This window comes from Rattus norvegicus, chromosome 8 (genome assembly GCF_036323735.1).
Source record: "Rattus norvegicus strain BN/NHsdMcwi chromosome 8, GRCr8, whole genome shotgun sequence".
NCBI lineage: Eukaryota > Metazoa > Chordata > Mammalia > Rodentia > Muridae > Rattus > Rattus norvegicus.
Genome location: NC_086026.1, coordinates 66,711,115 through 66,738,782, shown reverse-complemented (window position 1 = coordinate 66,738,782; position 27,668 = coordinate 66,711,115). Strand labels below are relative to the sequence as shown.

General features: G+C 49.2%; 1 protein-coding gene across 10 annotated transcripts; it reads left to right on the top strand.

The window, feature by feature from the left end:
* Nucleotides 1–27,668, top strand: Ppcdc (phosphopantothenoylcysteine decarboxylase). 10 transcript variants are annotated; one of them, XM_008766306.4, is made up of 7 exons: nt 74–105; nt 3,987–4,174; nt 5,199–5,369; nt 19,325–19,420; nt 20,268–20,396; nt 25,016–25,184; nt 25,600–26,392. In XM_008766306.4, exons 2-7 carry the CDS (start codon nt 4,097–4,099, stop codon nt 25,683–25,685), a joined length of 729 nt encoding a protein of 242 aa, XP_008764528.1. In that variant the 5' UTR covers nt 74–105; nt 3,987–4,096; the 3' UTR covers nt 25,686–26,392.

Sequence of the window (27,668 nt, the reverse complement as noted above, 5' to 3'; positions counted from 1 at the left end):
AAACTACGACTCCCAGAATGCCATGCGATCACTAGCTTTTCTCTCGAGTCATTTAGAGCCGGAAAGGCGCTAGATACCGCGATACTTGGGGGTATCCTGCAGCTGGTGAGCAGTGGAAGGGGCGGGAAGGCTGTGTCTCTGGTCCCACGGGGTGGGGCTGTGGGATATGCTTCTCTGGCTGCTGTGGGTCCGCGTGAGGGTTGAAGTGTTATGTGTGTGATGTGGGGATATAGGTGTGACCCCAGTCTTAGAGTTGGGGGATTTGCAGCTGCACCTGTGCTCCTCGACCAGGGATGAATCTAGTTTAAAAAGCGACGCAATCTGGACACCCACATTTGACATTTACTTTTGAAAAACTGCCACATAAGGTGCCCCAACAAAAGATTTAGGAGCGTCCCAAAGTGCAAACATTTTAAACAAAATGCTTGTTTTGTAAGGGGTGGCTGTCACAACGTGCATGTAGAGATCAGAGGGCAACTTGCAGGACTCAGTTCAACCCTGTAAGTCCCGCCCTCATATTCAGGTCCTCAGGCTTGGTTGCAAGCTACCGTAATTACTGAGCCAGCTTTCCTCAAATTGTATTTTAAAGTAATAAACGAAAGAAAGGAGAATTTGGGAATGTTTAGGTACTTAAACCCTAAACTTAACGAGTGGCATTTAAAAATTAGAGTCATGGCAGTTTTTGTCAGAAAAGAAAATCGCCATCACCATCGTTTGGAATATTGGAACCAGAACTAGATAATGGGCAGGAGAGATTCCCAGCTTGAGAAGCGACGTGTGTTTGGGAGCTGGGGTCTTCTGCTTCTCTCTAGCAGTTGGGAACCAGCAGGACTCTGATGTATCTTTCCAACATGTGTCCACAAATGAAACTGCAGTAGCTTTAGAGTCAAACATGCCTACTTCTGGTTTGAGAGAAGTCCATTAGAATGCCAAGCCTTTTGACTGCACCCAGAATTCCTTGGGTGCAGCTCAGTCACGCTTTCTTGGCTACATTCTTGCCCATTTTGTTACTGGTAGGTATTCATGGAAATTTTAAACTTTGTGCTTGATTAAACTGAGAGAAGGAGAGTTATATTCACACACTGAGGCCCCTTTCTCTGCTGTGTGTGTTCTCTGTCTCTGTGTCTCTTAAGTTTCTCTCTCCCTCCCTTCACCCCTCCTCCTTTCCCCCTTCTTCCCCCTCCCCTCAGGGTCTCTTTCTGCATTCCAAGTGCTGGGATTAAAGACATGTGCCACCAAACCCTACTTTTTCTTTTTTCTTTTTTTTTTTTTTCGGAGCTGGGGACCGAACCCAGGGCCTTGCACTTGCTAGGCAAGCGCTCTACCACTGAGCTAAATCCCCAACCCCTCTACTTTTTCTTGAAATATACATATAACTAAGTTCTGTGGTTATAATAAAGGTCAAGTAAAATAGGGAAAAAAATTGTTCCCTGCACATGCAGCTTAGACTATAAGACTGGTCTAGAGCTAGTTAGTTGCAGCCAGCACACCACTAATACAGGTGTCTCCCTTGTATCTGTACCTCAGCCTATGAGAGTGGAAAGAAAAATGAATCCGAAGTCCAAGGATGGCTCAAGAGTGACTCAGGCTCTACCCTGGAGACTTAAAGGGAACATTGAACCACATGATAAAATAAGCTTTTTGTCTTGGGAGGGTCAGGAGTGGTGGGAGAGAATCAGATATTATAATGCTCAGCTCCTGGACACTCCTGGACCAGCATGATAGGTCAGGGAATGCAGATAGGCACAGCCTTATCTCTGACCACACCAGTGAGCTCTGTGGTTAGGATGGAGGGTACTCTGCCGTCCTAACTGCCTGCCAGAGCGGAAGGAATTGTGCTGGAAAGTTCTTGCTCTGAAATATCAGAAGGTAATGTTAGCCAGCTAAGCACAGACAGGAACCCTTTCTACTGTACAAAAGTTTCTCTCTTGCTGTTGTGTTTTGGAAGTTGTTTATCACATAAGCAGAGGATCTTCGTGTCTCTCTGAAGGATGGAGAAAGTGCAGTTTTCTGGCTGTGGTTTACCTGCATGGCCAGCTGCCCTGATCCCTGAGCTCAGGGATCACAGCCTTTCAGTCATAACCTGCTGCCTTCTTGTCCACTCTTCTCTGCTGCTCACAGTTCCTGTGAGTGGCAGGATCCAAGGAGGTAAGGTACTTCCTATAGTCACCCTGACCGTGTTAATTAGTACAAATTTTAAAAGTCTTTAATAGGATCTGGGAGGAGGAAGAGACTAGATGGGCTTGGAATTTGATCTTGGAGAGCAAACAAACTCTTGCAAGCTGCCACTTTTCCTGGGACTCAGGGTGAACACATATGCTTCTAAAGTGGGTTAAATCATCTGGTTTCTCTCTCTTCTGTCTCTGTCTCTTCCCCTGCCCCAGCACACACCCCCTCCCTGCCCCACCCAAGAAGAATGGCTTTGGTCTTGAGCAAAGCTTGACTCTCACAACAGTGTTTCTTGGGGCACAGTGCCTTCTGTGGAGAACAGCTGAAGTGAGCAGTAGAGTCCTGCCTCCAGTGTAACCAATGGCTTTCTGTAACATGACCCTTAGGAATGTTATCTTTTTGAGGTTCAGGGACTGCACATGAAATCGTGTGTCTGTTTTACAGGACTCTTCTGTTCTTGCATCATTTATTTTATTTATTTATTTATTTTTTTTGGAGCTGGGGACCGAACCCAGGGCCTTGTGCTTGCTAGGCAAGCGCTCTACCACTGAGCTAAATCCCCAGCCCCTGTTCTTGCATCATTTGACTGAAGAAGGACAATAGGGTCGAGGTTTGAGGATCGACAGGTAAGTTTTTCTGGAGATTCAAAAATGTGCCTTTTAACAAGCATGGGGGCTCACTCCTTTAATCTCAAAGTCAGAGGCAGGCGGATCTTGGTGAGTTTGAGGCCAGCCTGGTCTACAAAGTGAGTTCCAGGACAGCCAGGGCTCTGTTACCCAGAGAAATCTGTCTCGAAAAACCAAACCAAACCAAACCAAAAAGAAAAAAAAAAAAAAAAAGGATGTGCTTCTTATGGGGCTGGAGACATGGCTCTTGTACTGCTCTTGCAGAGGACCCAAGTTCTGTTCCTATCGCCTGTGTGTACACCCATGTCAGGAAGCCCACAACTGCGCAGAACTCCAACTTCCAGGTGACCGGATGCTTCTGGCCTATGAGAGCATCTGCACTCAAGTTCATATACTCTCTCTCTCACACACACATAATTTAAAAATAATTAACAACAGAACCCAAACGTGCCTCTCACCTACTAATGATGTGCTCTGGGAGAAGCTGGCGGTAGGTCCCATGGACTCTGTCAGTTGTTAACAGTGCTCTTCAGATTTTGGGTGGACTCATTTCTCTAACAGGCCTGGTCCTGGGTGAGGCTATGAATTGTAGCAAGGGTTCTTTGGCATTGGTGGTGGGGCTAGGGTAGAAAGAAGGCTCAGTGGTTAAGAGAGAGCTCTGCTCTTGTAGAGGACCTTGGTTCAGTTTTCTAGACCCACATGGCAGGTCATAACCATCTATTACTCCAATTCCAGAGAACCGGACACCCTCTTCTGGCCATTGTGGGCACTTTACACAAGTGAAGGACAGACATGCATACAGTCAAAATACCACACACATGAGACATACATGCAGTCAAAATACCACACACAGTGCTGACATACATGAACAGTGCCTGCACACATGAACAGTGCCCACACACATGAACAGTGAATATGTAAAGTAAATCTTTAAAAAGTGCTGAGCAAGGTAAACTTTACGAATAGGAGTTGTACCTAGAGAACTAATTTGTGCTTACCCCCTTTGAGAAGGGTACTCTGTATCACCTCAGCTCTTATGGATATATGACTGAATGCTGTGGCAATTGCAAGTGGCAGACAGCCCCATGTGGTTACCTAGGCTTGGAGGGAGCTGGAGCTACTGGGTTCTCCTTCTATGGCTGACCTTGACCTTTTGGAGTACATCTTCTACGACAACATTTTGTCTTGCAGAAAGAGCCACTTACCATTGCTTTTGGCATACACTCAGGCTGTATTGCAGGAGGCTTCAGAAATCAACTGTTCCCATGTCTTTCATATGAGCAAAGAGTTTGGGGGAGGGAATGATCCCTGCTCAAGATCACACACCAGATCAGGAGAACAGCCCTGGACAGGACCTGGACTCCTGCTTCACAGGGCAGGTACAGTGCAGTTTATTCTTCCGGCAGATAACCAGGACTGTGACAGTGAGGGACATGGTGGGTGGTGGTTAATCTGGTCATCTGGTCAACCCAGAGAGATGGCTGGTAGGGGAAGAAGCAAAGGCAAAGGAAACTGATGTCTGAACCGTGAGAGACCCTTGACAAGGTTCAGTGGAGAAAAGGGCGCCCCCCAGATCCATCCACAGAGTCTGTAAAAGCAGCAGTGTTGTCTTCCACACTTTGCTGCCCAGGGTTTGGTCCTCAGTGACTATGGCTGATGGAGTGAGGTGTGCTGGCCCAGCCGCCAGGGTAGAGTTTTGATGTGAGCATCAGCCACAGCATCAGAAGCTGGAGGAGGAGCCCAGGCAGCTGCTCCTGTGGAGTGGCCCACTGCTTTGTATTCGACTGTTAGAAGTCAGTTTGTATTTCGGAGCTCAACAGAGGCAAGTCTCCTGCCTCCAGATGCACTCCCCATTGCCTGTGGCTCCAGTTTACTGGCATCCTTGTACCTTGTCTTCTCTCTGTCTGCTTCACCAGCCAGCCAGGCACACCGCAGTAACTCCCCGGTCTCCACCACTCACCACGGCCCTCTCACATTGACAGCACTCACATCGCTTTCTTACATCAAAGCACCCCATTACAACCCCACTTGTCCCTCCTACCCTTCTCAGGACTCTTCAGCTTCTCTCTTAACCTACCCTGTGTTTTCTGCCATTCTCCTTCAGACCTCTCCGCTTTGCAGGGTCATTCCATTTGAAGTAACTTCCTCCTGCCTGAAACAGTGCTCATCCTTCAGACTCAGCCTGAATGATAACCTTTACGTGACACAATCTGAGACAGTCTCTGGGCAGCCATGGCATAGGCATCGAATGGAGAGGAGGCCTGATTTGGTCCTCCCACTATGTGTTACCAGAAGCTGGGAATGTTTTGCCCAGAGCAACCCCAGCATCTAGATGGCCTAGGGCATACCACATGCAGCTTGTTTTATGACTGAATGAAGAGGGTGCCCTTTATTCTGTTTTAGATTCTTCTCAGCTCCCAGAAAGCCACCAGATCCCGCATGGAACCAGAGGCCCCATGCCCAGCCTCCATACCCTCAGTGGAGAGAAAGTTCCATGTTCTTGTGGGTGTCACTGGAAGCGTTGCTGCGCTGAAGCTGCCTCTTCTGGTATCAAAGCTTTTGGACATTCCTGGGGTGAGTATCCTCTCAAGATAAATGTAGTGGCTTCTGGCACTAAGGAATCGCCTCTTCTGGGGCAAACTCGTTTCTGCAGATGTATTTTTCCCTTAATCCTGGTGTGTTAGAGGGAGATCCTCTGTGTGTGCTGGCGTGTGAGGCACACAGGAGACAGACGAGTGTACAAGATAAGCACAAGTTAGATTGAGATACTGTAGGTGGGGCACGAGAGACGGGGAGGGAGCCACGACCCCACACACTGACCCTGAGGGTTCATGAAGTCCTCTGGTCTTGAGAAGGGCAGAAGAGTCTCAGCACCCCTCATTCCCCTGCTCCCGCTCTCATTCCTCCCTGAACGCCAGGCTCGGGTCTCCGTCCTTGGTCTGACACTTTGCTTGTCTCAAACGTACTGAGCTCTCCAGGGGCTGCTCTTGTTCCAAGCCCAGTTCCCTCCAGTGTTCTTAGATACTCCAGAAGCCACTCCTGTGTGGTGGGATGGGAGATTTTTTTTCACCCTGTTTTTGGCCAGGCCACCTCAACTTTGACTAGTTTTATATCTGAGGGTTCAGGAGCAGAAATTCAAAGACTGAAATATGATCAGCTCCAGCAGGTAGATGCGTCATTTCCGCAGAATCCTCTGTGGGTCTGTGTAGCCTCCTGCTGTTCCTGTGTTCTATCTAATGACCGTTGCTGTGGGTTACCTCCTACAGATAACTGCCCCTTTCTCTTCACTCTTCAAGTCTGTATGAACCCCCAACTCACACATACCTTTCCTGCCTGTCCCAGCCTGGGTGGTTTTATTTTCTCCTAAACTTACTTGACATAGAGCCTAGGCTGCGTTGGTCCTGCATGTGTTAATCCAGCACTAGTTTTGTGGGGGCACACATTAAGACACTGAGGTTCCTTTTCCTTCCTTGTGTCTGAATAGCCCCTGATGTGGGACCGCCTAGGTGGCTGTATCCTGCATGTCCAGCAGAGGGCGCTTCTCTCACACAAATGACTGATGTGGGTCCTTCCAGTCCGGGACTGGAAAACCTTGTTTCTTTCTTTCTACCAACTTCTACCGCGAATGTTACCTCCTCTCCAAGTCCCTCCCTGCCCCCAGGCTGAAATAAGCGATGACGATGCCAACTGTGCACAGTCAGGAGAAGAGAGATTCTCATGGCCGCTCTCTGTTTCATGTGCCCCAGAGCTGTTGCTAGAAGCTGATCAGATAGAGCCCGAGACAGAAGGCCTGGAAAGGGGCTCTGACGTAGTCACTGCCCCCTGGGGAGACAGGCGCTCAAACAGTCCGTTTTCCCATAGCCCCAGAGCAAGTGAGTTTCCGGGTAGGGGGATGGGGGTAGGGAGTCCTATCCCAGGACACAGATGGGCAGCCTCAGAGCACAAGGGAATGGTAACACCACTTCCTCCCAGCCCATGCATGTGTGGGGGTGTAAGGAAAGGGCTGCTGGCAGGGTGGTGGCTCCACCTACCCCAGGCTTTCTTAGCCTGGGCCCCTGGGAGGGAGGACAGGCTGTGTCTGGAACAGGCCTTGGCCCGTTCTTTCTCTGGCTGGGGTTGGAGCCCAAGTGAGGCAGCCAGAGGGCACTGAACTGTGGAGGCCTCTCCTTCACTTGACTCTTGAGAGCTGGCCTTTCTTGTTTCCAGTAGGGATGGTTCCTCTTGCCCATCCCCCAGGTGTGGAGGTGGAGGGCAGATGGCACAGTTTGACAGCAACTTGGCACAGAACTTGGCACATGGGAGCACTTAACAGTGCATGTTTCCTGCCTGGCACCTCTCTTCTGCTCTATGTCAGGGCCTTTGGGCCAGCACACGGCTTGAGGTATGGAGGCTGCTGAGACACCAACATGGGAAAAGGCCCTGAAATGATGTCCTTTGCATATGTGAGGGCCTCTATGCCCTCATCCTGAAGGTTGGCAGCTAGCTGAACCAAGCTTTGCCTTGTAGGGCTTCGGGGTATTGCTAATGCCCTGTAGGCATGGCCCCTGGCTGTCTGATGAACGCTTCTTACCTTCCCAGCATTCCTTTCTCCAGTTCCTCCCCTGGGAGACTGAGCTTCCCAATGTCCCTTTATATCGGGGTCTTGGTCCCTTGGAGCAGTCACCCTCAGCTCTTTACTGGGTTGATATTCATGTGAACAAGGTTTTCCCCAGTTCTCTTGAGGACAGTCAGCTTATGAATAGTCAGTAAGCATCTGGGTGTGGGTTGCAGGTACTGGCCATGCTACATACACACATAGCTGGTGTGCCAGCATGTGCAGGTGTCCTAGGAGAGCCAGAGACTGGAGGCTGGGCCGTCACACCACAGTTAGGTCTGAGATTGGAGTAAGCGGGGGGTGGGGGGTGGGGGGGTGGGGGGGTGGGGAGGAGTGCTGGTCTTAGCTGATGACCATATGCATAAATAGGTGAGAGAAGTCACCAGCAAAGGAGTCTAGGGGCCTTTTTGTGAGGCAGAAGAGTGTGACTAAAGGACTGGGAGGGACAGCTCCTTCTGGTAACAACCACCTGTGAGCCAAGCATTGGGGCCAGGAGACAGGAGGATGAGGACTCAAGGGTCAGTCTCAGCTTCAGGAGTCTCTGCTTCAAAAAAATAATGTCTAGAAATGTAGCTCCAGTGGTTGACTACTTGCTACTAAGCATAGAGTGCTGGGAAAACCAAGTGTGATAGGGCAAGCCTGTAGTCCCAGCACAGGGAAGGCAGGAGCAGGAGACCCAAGTTCAAGGTCCTCCTCAGCTACACATCCAGTCTTGAAAACAAACAAGAAGGAGGAGGCCTAGCGGTTTCCTAACCCAGACCCGGAGCCAGTTTATTTCTGCATTTGTTTCCTTTCTCAGCCTTAGTTATCCATGCAGTGAAGAGGAGGCGGGTAGACAAGGGATCTTTCCCGAGGGTCTCTTTGGCACTGGTGTTAGAAGATTCTAAATGTGAAGGCAAAAGAGACCAGGAAGGTCACCCAGGAGAATGTTTTTACAAATCTTTTAATTGTCATGTACATGGACAGCAATTTCATCCAGGTTGTCACCCAGCTTTTACACCTTGGTGGGAAGTCTGAGACCAGTGTGGTGGGAACAGGACTGAGCATCAAAGGGAATACCCCACAGAAGGAGCTGTGGTGGTCCTCGGGTTTACGGAAAGATAAGTCTCTAGCATGTCTGTCAGGGCACCAGGGGCTGAGAACTGGAAGGGAGGACCTTGCTCATGGCATAGGAAGTAATTTGCTTTTCCAGACGCTATACAGAAAACATGTAAGCGCTCATAGCCTTCACCTCACTCACAGAGCTAAACCCCATGGCTGCAAAAGTTCACCTTGTACAAGGATGCCCACAGTAGCATTGTTGACATTTCAAAACAAAACCGAAAGCAAGCCGAGAGCTCAGGGACAGGTACAGGGTGCACCATGCAGCTGTGGTGGTTATGGGCAATGATTTGGAACGATGAAGTGATGGCTTCCTACTGCTGTGGAGCCCTCCTCCGGATGTTACCAAAGGGCAGGTCACAGTCCGCACCCCAGCCACCCATCCTCAACAAGATCACAACAACAAAACCTAATAGTAAAAAGTGGAAAAGAGATTTATTCAGTCTGGCCACATTGGGAAGAGGGGTAAAGAGATCCCTTCCCTCCAAATCTGTCTTCAGGGCCTCGAAATGAGATTTCTATGTAAGTAGAGGACCAGGATTTGCGTATCTAAGCAGTCCCAGCTAAAATTTGGCCTGCCCACAGTTGATCACAGTTTCTTCTGTGGTAGTCTACCCAGGGGTCCCACCTCAAACACCCACCCCCACCTCCCACATACCCCCCTACCTCCTCCCCCCTCCCCCCAGCCCCACCCTCGGCCCAGGCTTTAAGCTTTCTCTTCTCCCAGCATGAGGTTCCGAGGGAGTTCAATCACTTGGGGTTTACTGTTTGAACAGTCTGATAGCCAAAATAATATCTCTTCAAAATATCCTAATTCCTTCCAAGCCAGGTAGGAGGACAGACGTGAAGCAAACCACAGTGCAGAGGGGAGAATCCACAGGCTGTCTGGTTCTCAGCCCCTTTTGTATAACCCGCAGCTAAGAATGGGTTTTAAATGCTTTGCTTCCTGTTTTCTTTTCAGTGCTAAGAATCAACCCCACGATGGCCTCACGTTGGTCATGTGCTAGATGAACAACTCCATACCAATCTGCACCTCAGGCCTCAGTTCTTACCTTTTAAAATAGTTAATCAAAAGTGGCTTTAAAAGTGTCAGGGATAGTGGCACATGCCCTCAATTCCAGCATTTGGTTTTGTAAGACCCCAAAGTGGCCCTACCTCAGGAGCGCAACCCACAGAGCACAGACTGACAGAGTGACCGATGCAATAGCCTGAGGGTATAAGGTTTTTAATCCATGTGCATGGGGTTGCTCCTCCACGCAGGGAGAGGCAACCCCGAACCCAAAAAGCACACAACTTTTATTCCTTACAGAGGGCAGACTTCAGCAACAGGGTTAGCTGGCCCATTCTCATTGGTGGTGCACAGGACAAAGGATCTGGTCAGGTATTGGCTGGCCTGCTCAAGGGGCTGTTCTTGGCTCAGTTGGTCATTTTCCTCATCCAGCCCTACACCTGGCCTTGGAGAATCACTGAGAAAGGGCTAAGTTGGCACGTCTCTTAGAGGGGGCTGTGAACTGGGTGGTCGGGCAGGGTCAGGATGACATCTTTCGGTTGTTCTCGAAATTTACCACAGGGAGGGGTAGGGGGTCTTTGTTATTGTGGTTGTTATTGTTTTGTCTTAATTAGCTTAGTCAGAATTGGCTCAATATCTTGACCACCAAAACTTTATCATATCACTGGTCATCCTGACGTCAGATGTATCTCTCGGAAAGGTCATGAGTTTGTCATAGGCATCGTGACCACCAGATGTATTTTTCAAAACCTTGTTTTTACAGCTTTTGTTTTTCACATCTATGAAACTTTATTTCTTCATTGGGAGGCAGAGGCAGTTGGATCTCTGTGAGTTCAAGGCCAGCCTAGTCTACATTGTGAGCTCTAGGCCAGCCAGGGTTACGTAGTGAGATTAATTAAGTCCCCAAACAAACAAACATGTCAGGGATGGGCTGAGGATGTGGTCAGTTGGTCAGGGGCTTGCCTACCATGCTCAGAGGTCTTGCTAGCTTCAACATAATCCTGGCACATTCCTGTAATCTCAGCACTCAGGAAGCAGACACAGGAGGATCTGAAGCCCAATGTCATTTTCAGCTACATAGCAAGTTTAAGGCCAGCCTGGGCTACATGAAATTGTTTCAGAAGGGGCTGGAGAGGGAGAGGTGGGGAAGAACCAGCCTCTTCCATCTAACTCTTGAAAACCATTTTAAAGGGGTTGGGGATTTAGCTCAGTGGTAGAGCGCTTGGCCTAGCAATCGTAAGGCCCTGGGTTCGGTCCCCAGCTCCGAAAAAAAGAAAAAAAAAACCATTTTAAAGACAAACTAGGTTCAATCCTGTTTATGATTAAGTCTGATTCTCAAGGATTGGGCTATGCCCTACCTGTAACCTTAACTACAAATGGTTCTGTACTGCCTGTTCCAGGAATGGCAATCATGTCTTTGTTTCAAAAAGTTAATAACCATCTTAGAACCCTACCTTTGTTTCAAAAGGGTTGTTATGGTTACTTTGTTATGACTACCTGTTGTTATAGTCATCTTGCAACTGTGACTTTCTTTCAGGAACCAGTGCAGGACTTACTTGTCATGCTTATGTTCTGTTCCTGAAACCCTGCCTATTTTGCCCCCCAAATACCCCCTTTGTAAACCTCATACCCCAGAACTATAAATATCTTGTCTTCTTCACATCCAGTGCTGACCTCTCAAACCCCGCCTTAGGGGAGGCAGCCTTTGTACACGAATCAAAAGGCTTGCTTTAATTAATCGCTTGCTTGCTTGCTTTAATTTGGCCATGAGGATTTGCGTCAGTGGTCTTTCTCTTCCCATCTTTAGGATTCACAATGGCTCAGTGGTTAAGAACACACACTGCTTTCCCAGAGGACCTGAGTTTGTTTCCTAACACGTTGGGTGACTCACAACTGCCAGTTCCTGGAGATCAGATCAGACTTTTATGAATCCCCACACTTACATGTTCACATGCACTTGTGTTTGTGATTGTGTATGCAGCCCCTGCCCCCCTTGGAGGTAGATGTGGAGGGAGATGGACTTCATTTTGTGTCAGGTCCTTTATTGTATACCCCAGCCAAGAGGCCCCATGCTGAACTTTGACACATTGTCTCACCACAGGATAAGGACATGGCAGATGGGCTTTGGGTGAGTGGTTCCCCCTATGCTCACACATTAGGATACTTGGTCCACAGTTGATAGTGTTCTCTGGGCAATTCAGGAGGAGTATCCTTGCTGGAGGAAATATGTCACTGGGGGCAGGCTTTGAGAATTCAAAGATTCCCACCATTCTCCGTTTGCTACCTCTGCTCTCTGCTTGTGATTTTAAGATGTGAGCTTTCACTTTGCTATCCCCGGTACCATGCCTGCCTGCAGCTTCTCATCCCTATAGTAATGGTGATGGGCTCTTACCGGCTGGAACTGTCAGCCCCAATAAACCCTCCCTTCTCTGAGTTTCCTTGGTCATAGTGGTTTATCACAGCCGTAGACAAGTAACTGATACAATGGGTATTTCCTCTTTAAAGTCCTTTGCTTCTGTGGGGACATTATCACATGCAGGCTAGAGATGCCAATCTCTGCCTGTGCTGAGACTTCAAGTGCTCTGTGGTCACCTGTAACTGGTGACCACAGTGGACAGAGCTGGTAAGACGTTTCCGTTCTTACCATCAGTTCTTACAGGATAATGTTGGGGTTCATGATTCTCTACTAGAGCAGTTGTGTCTCTAGGGAACATTGAACAATGTCTTGGCTGTCAAAATCAGGGATGGTCTTGCCACTGGCTACTAGTAGACAGCAGAGATAGAGGCCATGGGATTGTCTCACACCGTGACTGTGAAGTATTTCTTTGTTCTCTGCCATAGCCTGGACAAGACTAGGGCCCTAATGTAGAGGTGAAGTTATCACTGAGAGTTTCCATTGCCCCTCCCTTCCCCTCCCCTCCCCGAACTTTCCAGAGCCCCAGATTCCAGATTCAACAGAGAAAAGGAAACCAGCCTCATGAATTGGTTTCAGGAAGGAATCTCTATAAATGCTAGACACAATGCAGACAGCTTATGCAATCGTGTCTGGCCAGTCTTCAGTCAACATCGCACAAAGAAGTACCAGTTAAAAATACTCGATACAAAACCTAATCTTAAGAGGGATCTCGGTAGGGGACCAAGCACAGAGCTGACTTTTAGGAGTTATGCAGTGTGGGGGAGACTTTAATGCCCAGTTCTATTCCAGCAGGACCCACAAGGATTGCAGAGAAAGTAGGGGGGTGGGGGGGCGGGGTTCCTGCCTTCAGGACATTTTCTGTCCTGCCAGGACTCCTTAGCATTTATTGCCTGATGCAAATGAATGAACAAGTGAATAGTCCATTGTGCGTGCCTGCGTGTGTGTGTGTGTGTGTGTGTGTGTGTGTGTGTGTGTGTGTGTGTGTGGTATGTATATGTATGTGTATGTTTTGTGTTTTGTGTGTAAGTATGTGGTGTGTGTGTGTGTGTGTGTGTGTGTGTGTGTGTGTGTGTGCGTGCACGAGTGCGCCTATATGTGCATGCATGTGTGCTGACCCAGGGTCCATCCAACCCCTGGCACTCAGGACCTTTTTGCTAAGTGAATGATGATGAAAGAACAGACCCCACAGGGCTGATAAGTCAGATCAAGTGGCATCTCTTTAAAACCAGAAAAACTAGCCTGGGCTTGCCTATTACCCTGGGGGAGGGGAAGGGCATAGGGAAGTCCTGCCTGTCTTAATGCTCCTCACATTACTCCTTGGGTGAATACATTGCCCCCGAGGCTCCCTAGCTGTGTGGCTGTATACCTTGGGAGGGTAACAAGAGTGTGGACTGGCTGAGAGGTAGTGCAAGAATCTTGAAGGAAAGATCCCAAACAGACTTGTTGCTTAGGGTAGGAGGTCTAAAGGATGCCTGGTTGGAGATCCTCTGGAGGTGATAGTTTGTGGGAAGGCAACATGAAGACACTGAGGTATTGAAGGATGTGCAGAGAGGAAAGCAGGTGAGGAGCCAGGAAGCCAGGACTCCCTGAACAAGAACAGTACCAATCGGGAATGTTCCCGAGCCAGCCCTAGTCGGCTTTCCTTACAGCTGGAAGGAGGCTTTTGGAATCAGAGTGGAGTCCACTGGTCTTCAAGGAGCAGCGTTCCCCGGGCTTAGAGTAGAGAAAGTATGGATCCAGCGTTCATAATGACTGGGAAGTTCTTAGAAACGGAGGCACAAGTCCCTTGCCACATTGTGTAAGTGTGAGGCCAGTCTGGGCTGCATGAAACCTTGTCTTAACAACAAAGCAGGTGGTCTGTGCCTTTAATCTCCTCACTCAGGAGACAGAGGCAGGTGGATCTCTGTGAGTTCCAGGCCAGCCAGGGCTGCATAGTCAGACAGCTTTATTAAAGAAGAAAAGAGAAAAAACGTGGGTTCTGTAGGGCTCAGTGGGAACAGGCCTGGCTGGACCAGGTTTATTCATATGTGTTTGTGTGCATATGTCTTCAGAGGCCTGAAAAGAGCAGCAGACCCTGGAACTGGAGTTACAGATAGTTTTGAACTGCCAGGTGGATGCTGGGAACTGAACTTGGGTGCTGTGACAGAGCAGCAAGCCATCCCTTCAGCCCTTAAGTTATAACTTAGATTTGAGACAGTATTTTTGGTTTTATGTGTGAGGTAAGCACTCGCTCACTTAGCTGAATCTCCTAGCCCTAGAAGAGATGGACATCTTCCTAGACCCCTGGAGATGTTGTTGGCTGTTTATAACCAGAGGAAGATCCTGCAGGAAAAAGGCCGTCCTTGTTGGGGTGTAGAACAGTTGGTAGCATGCATGCTCAAAGCCCTTTGCTGATCCCCACAACCAGGTAAAATGTGAGAGATGGTGTAAGTCTATAATACCAGCACTCAGGAGGATTAGAAGTTCAGGGTCATCATAGGATGTTCAAGGCCAGCTTGAAATACTTGACGCCCAGTGTCACACACAAAAGAGAAGGGTACGATCTTGTCTTTTATCCCTCTTTCTTTCCTCCTAGCATGTGGACCTTGTGGAAGGTCTCTTGTCCTCAACTGACTCAGTATCTTTGGGGGCCTTGGGGGCTACTGATAGTGGTACAGGTAGAGAGGAAGCCAGGAGAACAGCAGAATTAAAATTTTAGGAGCTGCCATAGACCAGGTCAACAGCCGACTCTGGCAAGTATGGGTGTTTATGAGAAAACTGAGGAACAATGTGCCTGATTGTGTGGATGAGGACTTCGTGGAGTTCTTGCCGATTGCCAACCCCATGTGTATTGTCATGGCTGGTACTCTGTGCTGTTGTGCATCCTCTGAGATGGGGGTCTCTATCTCAGGCTTCTCAGGACTCATGATCCTCCTGCCTCAGCTCATCTTCCTGTCTCTGCTCCTCTGTTCCCTCTCCTTCCTCTTCTTCCCTTTCCCCTTCGTCCCCCACCCTCCTTTTCCTTTTTGTTTTTGAGGGTCTTACTGTGTGCCACAAGCTATCTCAAATTCATGCTCTCCTGCCTCAGCTTCCCGAGTACCGAGACTCTAGGTATTGCCATCACACCTGGCTTAATTAGACAGGTTTGTCTTTTTTAACTTTGCATTGAATTAAAATTATTATTATTATTATTATTATTATTATTATTATTATTATTATTATTGTAAATTTTTAAGATGGCGTTTTGGCTCTTGTCTCAAGAGCTTCACTAGGCTTGGCTGGTCAGGACCTCGTTAAGTAGATGAGACTCCTCTGCTACCTGGGTGCTGGGACTATGGATGTGAGCCACCATGCCCAGTGCACTGTCTTTTGCTTTTAAAATCTTTTTATTGATTCCCCGAGAATTTCACATCACAGACTCCAATCCCATTCATCTTCCAGTCCCTTCCTGTCCTCCTTCCATCCAGAAACTCCCACACCCTGCAAAGAAAACAAACCAAGATAGAATAAAAAGAAAAATGTGGGGGTTGGGGATTTAGCTCAGTGGTAGAGCACTTGCCTAGGATGCGCAAGGCCCTGGGTTCGGTCCCCAGCTCTGAAAAAAAAGAACCAAAAAAAAAAAAAGAAAAAAAGAAAAATGTGTCATGGAAGCTGTGGTGTGTCACAGTGTCACACAGTGTGCCCTTTTGTTCACACATCTCCACTTGCAGATGTTCACTGCAATGAGTCATCAGTCTGCGTGAGGCCTCTGTCCCTGCCATACCATCCATACTGGGTCCTCACAGGAACACCTCCCGGATATCCTGACATTGCCCGGTGTCATGGAGATCCTGCAGCTTTGGATCTGCAGGACCAGCCCTTTCACAGGCTCCAGCAGATCATAGGTGGGGTAGACGTTGGGGCTCAAAACCCTGGATCTGGCCCGGGAGGCAGCTGCTCTGGTCAGCCCACCAGCTCTCCTGTGCTCAAACCACCAGGCCAGCTCTCTAGTACTGCCCCTGCTAGCTCCTCGCCCAGTGCCTCAGCCATTGGATTTATTTCTTTATAATTTTAATTTCTCAGACTTTCTTTTTTTTTTTTCTTTCTTTTTTTTGGAGCTGGGGATCGAACCCAGGGCCTTGCGCTTGCTAGGCAAGCGCTCTACCACTGAGCTAAATCCCCAACCCCAATTTCTCAGACTTTTTAATTTCTCTGAATATATCTATTAAAAAAAAATAGCACTGTAGGGCTGGAGAGATGGCTCATCAGTTAAGGCACTGGCTACTTTTGCAGAAGATATGGACTGAATTCCCAGCACCTACATGGATGGCTCCTAACTGTCTATAATTCCAGCCCTAGGGGGTCTGCTTTTCCAGCCTTTGAAGGCACTGCATGCACATGGTACTTGGATATGCCTGCAGACCGAATACCCATACATGTGAAAAGAATAAAGATAGCACGATGCTACTGTTTGTTGGGTGCATCCTCAGCTCTGAGCTTTTGCCCTGCATTGTGTGAGTTTCTGTGTTTAATCTTGTTCTCTAACCCCTCAGAGGGTTTTCTTCAAATACCTGATGTTCTCTAGTTGCACCTATTTAGCTATGGCAAGCTGGGTGGAAACATCTCTTCATTGCTAAGACTCAGTTGGCAATGAAAGATGTTGTTGAGGGCCCTCAGAATTTAGTACCACAAAATTTCCTTCCCTGCAACCCCCTAATAGTCCAAGGGTCATTGGGTTTTCCAGAAAACCTGCCATAGGTCTCCTGCCTGTAGACACAGTGTCGAGAGTGTAGCTCCATTGGGAGTGCCTGTACCTGGGCATTTCTACAGATGACTTCTAGCCCAGGACTGGTTGGCCTCTGTTTGACAGCTCAGACGGCTGCTGGGCTGGGACAGAGGCTCCTCTGCTCCCTGAGCTGTCTCCGTCCTTTCCTCTGGTGGGCTTGTTTTCATTGATGTTCTGGGTCTTGATCTTTGGTCTTCTAATCTCATCTGCTCTTATTTCCTTCCACTTTAATTTTCCAGAAGCGTGTTGATAGGTCATAACTGCTGTCATTTCCTCCTCTGTTCTTCAGAGTTTCATCTACTTTACCTAGCTGAAACCTTTTTATTATTATTCTATTTACAGTATTGGATATCAAACAAAGGGCTCATACAAGCTATGCAAACACTACCACTGAGCTATCCTGCCAGCTCTTTCCCATATTTTGAGGCAGAACTTTACTAAGTTCCCAAGGGGACTTCCTCACCTCCTCCCTTAGCCCCCTGGACAGCTGGGTTGTGGGCATGTGCCACTGTACCCAGCTTGAATGAGAATGTGATTTTTTTTACATGTTTATTTATTTAGCTCATCTGTGTGCATCCACCACATGTATGGAGAGATCAGAGGACAGACTGAGGGAGTCGGTTCTCTTTTTCCAGCACCGGATTCCAGGGATTGAACTCACATCCAGGGTCAGTGTCGAGTGCCTTGACCCACGGAGCAATCCTGTCACCCAGAAAATGTATTTTGATCAGCTGTGTAGGTTATTATGCGTTTACATTTATTACATTTGGACTTAATTCTGCCATCTGTATTTTTTCCGTGTTGGAAATTGAGCCCAGGGCCTCTACCATGGGCCTACCCCCTAACCTCTTCTTTTTTTTTTTTTTCTTTTTTTCGGAGCTGGGGACGGAACCCAGGGCCTTGTGCTTGCTAGGCAAGCGCTCTGCCACTGAGCTAAATCCCCAGCCCCCTGCCTCTGCCTTTTGAGTGCTGAGATTGCAGGTGTGTGTCGTTGTAATCAGTACTTTCTACCTAGTGTGTCTTCCTTCTCTCTGCTGCTTTCCCTGTCTCCTTTGTTCTGCAGACTGAATTTTCTTCTCCTACTTGGAAGGCTGTGTGTGATTGAGTTCGTTTCATTCTCACAGTGTGACTTATTCATCCTAGACTTGAGCTTTTCACTGTCCTGTGTCTGATGTGAAAACATGAAGGCCCTCCCGTGGTCTTTCCTTGTTCTCCCTGCCTTGGTGGGTCCAGGCTGTACACAGTGGCTGGGCTCTCTGGAGGGGCAGGGTAGCCCTGCCTATCTGCCATTGCTCAGAACTGGCAAGGTTGTTCATTGGTGTCTTAGAGAGAGGCCTTCAGCTCCCGGTGATGGTCTGGTTTAAAGCAGTGGTTCTCAACCTTCCTAATGCTGTGATCCTTTAATGCAGTTCCTTATGTTGTGCTGACCTCACCCATAAAATTATTTTCACTGCTACTTCATAACTGTAATTTTGCTACTGTTATGAATTGTAATATAAATAAATATCTGATATACAAATGGTCTTAGGTGACCTTGTGAAATGGTTGTTCTATTCGCAAAGGGGTCATGACCCACAGGAAGAGCACCACTGGTTTAAAGGCTATCTAAAACCTTCCCTGAAGAGAACTGAGGCAGGAGGAACAGGTCAGGAATTCTGGAAACTTTAGACCTGCGGCTACTTCTCAGCCCTCCTTTCTGAGATGTCTGCTTTTCACCCCAGCATGGCTCTCAAGAGTTGTGCAGAGCTTGGTACTCCCACACCCTGCTCTATGCAGGGGAGAAGTAGCCAAGGGAAGGGGTGGCAGGCAACCTGGCTGTGTGCAGAGGCAACCCCAGCCTGAATCATCGAGTTCTTATCAAACAGCAGTGTTGGGGCTGTCAGTGTCTGTCCAGCAGCCAGGAAACTGAATTTCCTTTGTGAGATCTTCCGATTTATACATTCATTAAAGCCTCTTACAACTGTCCAGGCTACGTGACTGGCAGTGGTTGTCAAATGATTCTTTCTGTCACCCTTGACTGGCCTTCCTCCTTGATGAATGTCTTTCCTGACTCAGGGCTTTAACACAGGTTAAACACCCCCCTCATTTGCGTCAATACTTTTTCAGTGACTGACAGGGTGAAGATACTCATTCTCCCCCACATGAGGGCACAGACTTTATTTTCCCAGAGCCCATCTGCAGCCTGAGGCCCCTCCCCACACCCAGGCCTTATTCCTGAAAGTGGGTGAGGGGACTCTACGGTCTCACTGGAGCATGGATTCTGACACAGTATGGGCACACCAGCTGTCAATGCCTTTTCCTGTAGCAAAACAAGCTGTTGGCACAGAACTCAGTCCTGTGAGTCTCCTTGGTCGGCCCCGCTGCCTAAGTAGACTTGAGTTCCCTTGCATCCTGAGGCCACTGCTTATATACCCGAGGCAGGTGGTGACTCATCTCTCAGCAGCCCTCAAACAGGGAAGTGAGATGTGTGCACCTGGCAGAGCCTGACCTTTGAGTGACAGTGAAGTAGCTGTGTAAACATTAGGCTGATTGCTAGGGCGAAGGCCTGGTCAGTGCCAGCTGTGAGGAGAGCATCTGCCTGCACTGGCCCAAATGTGGCCTCTCCGCCTGTGGCTCTAGTAACTTTTCCCTTTATTCTCCCTTCCCTCTACTTTCTTGGTGACAGCTGGAAGTCACAGTGGTAACAACGGAGAGAGCCAAACATTTCTACAGCCCTCAGGATGTCCCCGTCACCCTCTACAGCGATGCTGATGAATGGGAGGTCAGTGGGGGCCCATTGCTTTTCTTCCAGCAGGACAGAGCTGTCTTCCTTGTAGCCTATGGCCGTGGCTGTTGGAGCACATGGTCTAGGCTCAAGTCAGTGGTCAGGGCCATCTGGGTAGAGGCAATGAGGAAAACATCTGTCTAGCTCCTGGCCTGCGGGAGGCCTGTGGTACCGCCTTCCTTACGCAGAGCTCAGCTTTGGCCCAGTGCCCTGGGTTGTGTCCTTGTACTTATCTGGGCTGATGAAACCACAGAGGAGCTCTGTTCCCACCACCCTCATCCACGTGCCTCTCAGCGTCCAGAGTGCCTCACTTCCCACGGCCGCTGGCCATGCCTCTGCCCTCCTGCAGAGGGGTGGGCACCAGTGGAGTTGCCAGGCGCGGAGTGTGGGCCTCATAGGGCTGTCCTGCCAGGCGGTTTAAAACATTCTCAGCCTTGAACGTTTCTGGCTGGCCTGCCCTTCCCTCCCTTCCCCTCCCCCTCCATTTCTCACCACCACAGAGCTCTTCTACTGGCTTGGACAACCCAAGCATCCGCCTCAAGCAGACAGGCCAGGAGTTCCCTGCCAGATGTCAGTTCTCTTGAAAACCAAACCATAAAGGGAATACGCTCAGAGAGACAAGGAGCGTTTGTTTCCTCGGGCCTGCTTTCTGTCAAGCTGCTGGCTCTGTGGCCATTGCTCAGCAGCTTCACTGTACAAGGGGATAGGTGGAGGACTGAGGGAGACCCAGCTGGTTTCCTTGGCTTTTTCAGATTACTGTACCTGGCCTATGTGGCTGCTTCCCCTCCCCACACACATGCTGAGAGTAACTGGATTGGTGACCCCTGTTTCTTTCTTCTGGCAGATGTGGAAGCGCCGTTCGGACCCAGTTCTCCACATTGACCTGCGGAGGTGGGCCGACCTCATGGTAGTGGCTCCCCTCGATGCCAACACTCTGGGGAAGGTGGCCAGTGGCATCTGTGACAATTTACTTGTGAGTGACTCCTGGTGTCTGTTCTCTCCAGCTTTGCTCCCAGTTTGCTGAGCTGCAGATTTTACTGTACAGGGAAGTCTGTTACTATGGGGTGCAGGTCTGTTGAGCAGCCCCTGTTACTATGGGATACCGGCATGTTGAGCAGCCCCACTGTTACTATGGGGTGCAGGTCTGTTGAGCAGCCCCACTGTTACTATGGGGTGCAGGTCTGTTGAGCAGCCCCCTCTGCTACTGTCTCTTTAGCAAGAAGGTTGAAGATCTGGGTCCAGTGGACCATCTGGCTTTGCCGCTGGTGTCTGGGTGTGTCCACCTTCTCCTGCCCTCAGTGGTCAGCCAGCTGCCCCTCCCTCAGCCCTTCCCTCTCCCTCCTCCCAGGCTGCCTTCACATTGACTTTCCTGCCTTTACTGCTTCCCATCAGTTTCTCCTCCCACCAGAATCTAGGAACACACAGGAACACCCTGAGGAGGGCGTCGCTTCCTCATGGGTCTCACATACTTATTTCTCTCTAGTCACTTTGGCCCCAAAGCTGAGACGCAGGAAAAGGGTCTTTCACATCTATCAGGAAATGCATGGAGAGAGAGAGAGGAGGAAAAACCAGCTGAGAAGTATTGTCAGATTGGCTTAGGCCTCTGAGACCTCTTGGGAGCTGCTGTCTTAAAGAGCATCTGCCTTCACTTTTGTGATAATCCTGGGAAGGTCTATGGTCACCCCTCCCTCTGTTTCTTGACCTTTCACCTCTCGTGTTCTGGAGGCGTCTACTGAGGACACAGAGAGTGCTTGCTCTGGAGAGAGGTTTGTAATTACCATGCAGACAGGAGGAAAGTGTTCCATGGTGAGCACCACAGTCTCAAGTGAGCCCATTAGTCTTTGGAGCCTGCTTGGTGCTAGTCACTAAGTAGGCCTTTAGTAATTCTGCTTGTATGTGGTAGGAAGTAATTCTCTCTCATAAATATTTTTGTTTGAATTTGTGTATGTGTGTGTGTGTGTGTGTGTGTGTGTGTATGTGTGTGTGTATGTGTGTGTGTGTATGTGTGTGTGTATGTGTGTGTGTGTGTGTGTGTGTGTGTGTATGTAGGCTTGTGTCAGACTTTTGGCAGTCCTCCTGCCTCTGCCTTCTGAGTACTGGCATTACTAGTGTGTGTTACTCAGCTCATTTTTAGAGCTGAAAATGCTGAAGAAGTGAATATTGAAGATGCATCAGGAACTTTAGGATATCACATATGATGTAGGCCCTCATCTGGGCCCGTCAGCAGAAGCCTATAATCCTGGCATTTGAGAGGCTGAGGCAGGAGGATCAAAATATCAAGGCCTGGTGGGCTACAGAACAAATCTCTAAATAGAAGGTAAAGAGGGCTGGAGCTACAGCTCAGTGGCAGAGTGCTTGTGTACTGAGTGGAAAACCCTAGGTTCACTCAATCCCCAGACAACGGGTAAAAGAAAAGCAGACATTAGTATCCTGGTTTGCTTTATGAGGAGGCTCTTAGCTCCTCCTCTGGGAAGCTGCTGGTGACCTAAGCATTGTTAGACTAAGAATATAGGATGAGAGGAACACCCCCTGATGCTATGGCCAGGGTCTGACTGGGAAGGACAGAGACGCAGAGCCGGGTACAGCACTGTCCTTGCTGCCCAGTAGGACTAAAACAGCACAGCAGGGCACTGAAACTGGTGAGGGGAACTCAGCCGTGTACCCTGCTGGGCTCCCATTGGGACCTCAGCCAGCTTTCTTAGGCTTCCTCCTACCCTCTGAAAACTCAGGCCTCTACTCCCTATTGTTGATGTTATCATTATTGTTATTGTTAGTATATGCCTGGCCCTCCCCCTTTAAAAATAGTCCTGAGCTGAGTTGGAGGATGGCTCAGAGGTTAAGAGCACTGAGTGCTCTTTCAGAGGACCAGAATTTAATTCCTAATACCCACACGGCGGTTTACAACTGTCTGTAACTTCAGTCTCAGAAGTGTAACTTCACACCCTCTTTTGGCCTTGGTGTGCACCAGGCACACATGTGATACACAGACATATATGCAGTCAGAACATGTAAAGCAAATATTATCACATGTAGCCCAATTGGCCTTGAAGCCCTGATCCTCTCTCTCTTCCTTCTCCAGGGGATGGGAGTGCAGGCGGCCTGAGGGCCTGACTTTTCTTCTTCCAGGCTGCTACATCTCTATCTTTGAGGTTCTCTTCTTCAGAATTGGCTAGACCGTGAAACATGTTCCCCAAACTAACCATTTGCCTCAAACAGTTTCCCTCGAAGATGGAGGTCTGAGACAACCTCTACTAGTGTTATGGTTTGGGCTGTCCGTGCCCTCAGTGGTGGCCACCTCCTCCTCAGTAGGTATCTTCTTAGAGAAGGAAGGCCGCACAGCCTGCCCCCTCTTTCCAGATGGTCCAGACGGTCCTGTCCAGCATGGGGAAGTGCTGGAGAGCAGTGTGCTAGATGTTGTCCTCATTCTGCTCTCCAGGCCCTCTGCCTGGGGATGGCTATCTCCACCTGCTCTGGCCTTCTGTGCTAAGCTGTCAGGTCCAGAAGAAAGAGGGGTTGCCTCCCCAGGTTGCCAGTCTGGAGCGGTGCTAGTCTCTGGACTGGGATCCAGCCATCTGCCCTGCCTGAGCAGATTCCCAGGAGCAAGGCTGAGGTGCCCAGCATGGTGCCAACCACTTGGCTGTAGGAGCCAGTGTCCCTTTCCTTTCCTACTGCCAGTTGCTTTGGAAGAGCTGTGGTTTGTCCAGGAAGCACTGAGCTGCGAGTCAGACGTTGGGCAGACAGGTTGGGTTTTGCTATGGTCAGTGCACTCTATTTGAGGGTTCTTAGAGCCCAGCCCCACCCCATTCCTACACCACAAATCATCCTTCCTAGGGTCCTTTCTAGGTTTGCTTAGGACTCCTGTAAAAGCAGCAGGTGGCCCAGAGCCGAGAAGAAATGTGACTAAAGCGTCCGCCCACAGCCAGGTTGTCTTATTGAGAGGAATTGGTGGGAAACCATATTGATGTCTGGGATGAGGCAAGCAACCAGATTCTGAGACTGTGCTGTCCCAGGAGAGGGCAAGGGCACTTGGGACAGGCAGCCACCGGCGTGTTCTCTGCACCTGTCCTCCTTTTCTAAATGGACTCTTTCTGGGAAGGGGTATCACAGTTGCTGTTTCCCCATGAGCCTCAGGAAGAGGTAGCTGGTGTAGTCAGAGCACAGGAAGCCCGTTTCCTCGGCCTCCCGAGCCTGTGCCTGGGGTAGGGACTGCAGTTGTGGAGCCTGTACTTACTGCCAGGCTCTCAGCTAAGGACTTTGAAAGTTTTTGCATTTTTGCTGGGACCTGGGGGTGCCCATCTTTAGTATCAGCATCTTCAATAAAGCAGAGGACCAAGCGTTGAATGTCGTCTGTTACATTACCAATTCAGAGGCCAACCTGGGCTACATGAGGTTGTGCCTCAAAAAACTACTACCATACCACATCACCATCAAAACATTCACATTCGTTTACATTTTTTAAAACATTATTTTATTTTATTTTATTTTATTTCATTTTATTTTGAGACAGGGTCTATGTAGCCCTTGGTGGCCTAGAACTTGCTAGACTGGCTTCAGAGTCCTAGGGCTAGGATTAAAGGAATATGCTACAATGCCCAGGTTTTTCTAAAGGGGGGGAGGGAGGGAGGGAGGGAGAGAGAGAGTAAGGGAGGGAAGGAAGGAATGAAGGAAGGAAGGAAGGAAGGGAGAGAGGGAGGGAGGGTCCTTGTATATATTCAGGTCTGACCCTGCACTTGAGATTATCTTGCCTCAGTTTCCAGAGGGCTATGTCACCCATGACAGGCGTATGTCACCATACCTAGTGTTCGACTATGGTTTGATTTCAAGCTTGCATGACTTCAGAATTCACAACCTAAGACTCTGAGTTGGCAAATAGGAAGGGAGGGAAGGTCTGAATTGGTTCAGCTCTTTCCTAACTGCTCTTTTGTGTGACCTGGTGGTCTTGTCTGGCTTTGGAAGATGGGGAGGTGCCCAGTCCAATGGCTGGCTGTACAGGACCCTGTTTGTATCTGCGTGACCCTGTCTCTCAGGGAGCTGCAGCTTGCTCCTCTGTGAACGAGGGACAATACCTTCCTTATAGGGCTACAGTAAGGGTTCTTGAGATGATGGATGAAGAAAGGTGCCATATGCTGGCTGTTTTCATTCTCAGAGTTTAGTTGGCCTAGAGTAGAACCGTTGCTGAGTAGATGAGTAGACCGTGAACAGTCTGGTTCCTAGCTTTCCAGTGACTAGTGAAGCTGGTCCCTGGACCCCCGGGATTTCTTCTCTCCCCTTCAGTTTGAGCCTGCGTGGAGGCTTAGGCTGGTGAGCAGGGAGGTAGCATACAGGATGGAGGTCTGCTGGAGTTGTCTGGGTCACTGTGGGTGCTGATTGGGTGTCTCCTGTGTCTAGAACCAAGAACCTCAGTAGAGATGATGAGGGATGAAGAGACAGCCCTCCCTCCCAAGGATGCAAGAACAGTGGGTGACGCCCGTCATCCCTAGGCAACGGCTGCTCTGCTGATTGTGGCAAGGACAGTGGGGAGGATTTAGGGGACTGAGAAGGGTCGGTAGGCAGAGCATCAGGATCTCTTCCCCTGCCCCCACTTCTTCACAGACCTGTGTCATCCGGGCCTGGGACCTCAACAAGCCTCTACTCTTCTGCCCCGCCATGAACACTGCCATGTGGGAGCATCCGCTCACTGCCCAGCAGGTGGGCCAGCTCAAGGCCTTTGGCTATGTGGAGATTCCCTGTGTGAGCAAGAAGCTGGTGTGTGGAGACCAAGGTAGGCTTCTTACCATACTTAACCCAAAGCTGTCGAAGGTGCTCTACATTGGGGCCACGTCTGGGTTCTGTGGTCCAATGGGTCTCTGGCCATTGTGGCCTTGGATAGAACTGTTTTCTGAGCTCAGCTCTCTGACTAGAGATGGATAGAGCGCTAGTTCTTGTCTCTCAGGATTGTTAGGCTGAAGCGTGACCGTGTGTGTGAAGTGCCTGGTGGAGCTCCTGCAATAGAATGAACACTGACTCCTGGGCCTGTCTTGAGCCATCTTGGAAGGGATATGGATTCAGCTCAGGCAAAGCCGAGCTTGTCCTCCTCTAGCTTAGGATGTGGGTGGAGTGGGCAGACTCCTGAGTAGTAGCCACAGGCAAGGCTAGCACATCTGGTGCCTCTTAGTTACAGTAAACTTTGCTTCCAGGTCTAGGAGCCATGGCTGAAGTGGAGATCATTGTGGCTAAGGTGAAGGACGTGCTCTTCCAGCATGGTGGCATCCAGCAAAGTTGAATAGGATTTCTGCCGTGATGTCCCTGCACCCAGTGAGTCCCGCCTGAGCTGTTGAAGGATGTCAGCACAGTGTGAAGAGCCCGTGCTTGCTGAGGAGGGGCCAGCCTGTACCTTCTCAGAGCTCGTGCTTGCTGAGGAGGGCTAGCCTGCACCTTCTCGGAACTTCCCTTCAGTCTAACCCTCTTCAAGCTACATGGGACCACAGAGCCAGGTCCTACTTTGTTTTACCCAGGAGATGCCTGCCTCCTGGAGGCCCTCCCATTTCTTTCTGGGATAGGCCCAACAGACTAGGCAAACACACTGCTGCTGGAAGGGTAATTGAATGACTGAGGGACCTCCTGCTTGGGAATGCCTTTTAGACACACCATGGCTGAAGCTGGGCATGGAGACTCACATCTGTAATCCTAGCACTCAGAAGGCTGAGGCAGGATTGCTACAACTTTGAAATTGGCTTGGTCTACATAGTGAGCCAGGCCTGTGAGTGTGATAGCCTATTTCAAATCAAAAGCAGCAAGAAGAAAGACCATAGCTCAAGGTCCCTGGTGCAGCAGGCTCCTGGCTGGGCTCTGGAGGCTCCCATTCTTTGGTGCCCAGGTGTCACACACAGTCAAGAAGTCTATGAGGTGGCAAAACTCTTCAGATTTCCCAGCGACTGTACTGAGAGTGGGGGCAGGAACGGTTCTGGGAAATAAAGAAAAGTGACCTTTCAGGAGGCTCTGTCCTTCTTTACATCCTGTCTGTGACCTCATAGGTCAGGGTTATGGCCACGTGAGACCTGACAACTGACTAGCATGCCCACATTCCTGTGCCCTCTCAAAGCAGACAGCTCAGATTCAGATCTCAGTCCTACCGTTTAACCCGCTCCGGACCTGAGGCCCTCGCTTTCCCATCTGCAGGGTCACGCGTCCGTAATAGAGCTGCTGAGAAGATTAAGTGGGGTGTATGTGAAAAGTGCACTTGTCTCTTACACCCACGGGGATACACTGCGTGGTTCCCAGCAGATGCCTGAAGCCAGAGCTCTATACGTTATGATGTCTCCCTTAACATACATACCCTGTGACATATTTTATTTTATAAATTAGGCCCAGCAAGAGATTAGCAACAGTAACAAAATAGAACAGTTATTCACTTAGTTCTGCAATACACTATTTTCCATGCTGAAAAAAAAAAAGAACAACTAAAACATAAAGGGACTGTTGAGTGTGTAACAGTTTGCTACCTTTGTGTAGCCAAACTTCACAACTGGCGTTTAATCCCTGGGATTCACATGGTGGAAGGTGAGAACCAGCTTCTGAAAGGTGACCTCTGACCACCACCTCCACTCTCACACTGTGACAGGTACTGTTTGCACATGCACACACATATAAAATAGATATCGCGAATACTTAAAAATATGATTTTAAAACTTGTTGAACACAGTCTCAGTAACCTCAACATACAATTTAAAAAGTGTATTAAGTCGAGAATTTAGACTTCCTATTGTTGTTTTGTTTTCTTGAGATGAGGTTTCTCTTTTTATCCCTGGTTGTCCTGAACTCCCTTTCTACACCAGAGTAGCCTAGAACACAGAGATCTACCTGTCTCTGCTTCCCGAGAGCTGGGATTAATAGTGTGCACAGAACTGGATCTTTTCACGCAAAGAAAGGCTTTGATGCTTCTCTGGCTGCCCCGAGTTGTCTGCATCACAGGTCTTGTGCTGTTACTGAGGTAAGGTTGCTTGAGCACAGACACTGCGCTCCCGTGGCAGTTGCCTTGTAACACTGCTGTAGTAGCTGACTGTCAGTCATACTCGGCATGGATGTGCTAGACGCTGATGATTCACGTCTGGGTTGAGGTGGAACAGTGGTATTTCAGGCTCCTCAGTGTGTGACTTAACTATGGGTCATTTTAATCAACTTTGATATTTCAGACTGCGGTTGACCGCAGAAAGCAGCATTGTAGGTAAGTGAGACATCTCTAATGGCTGTGGAATACCTAGACTAG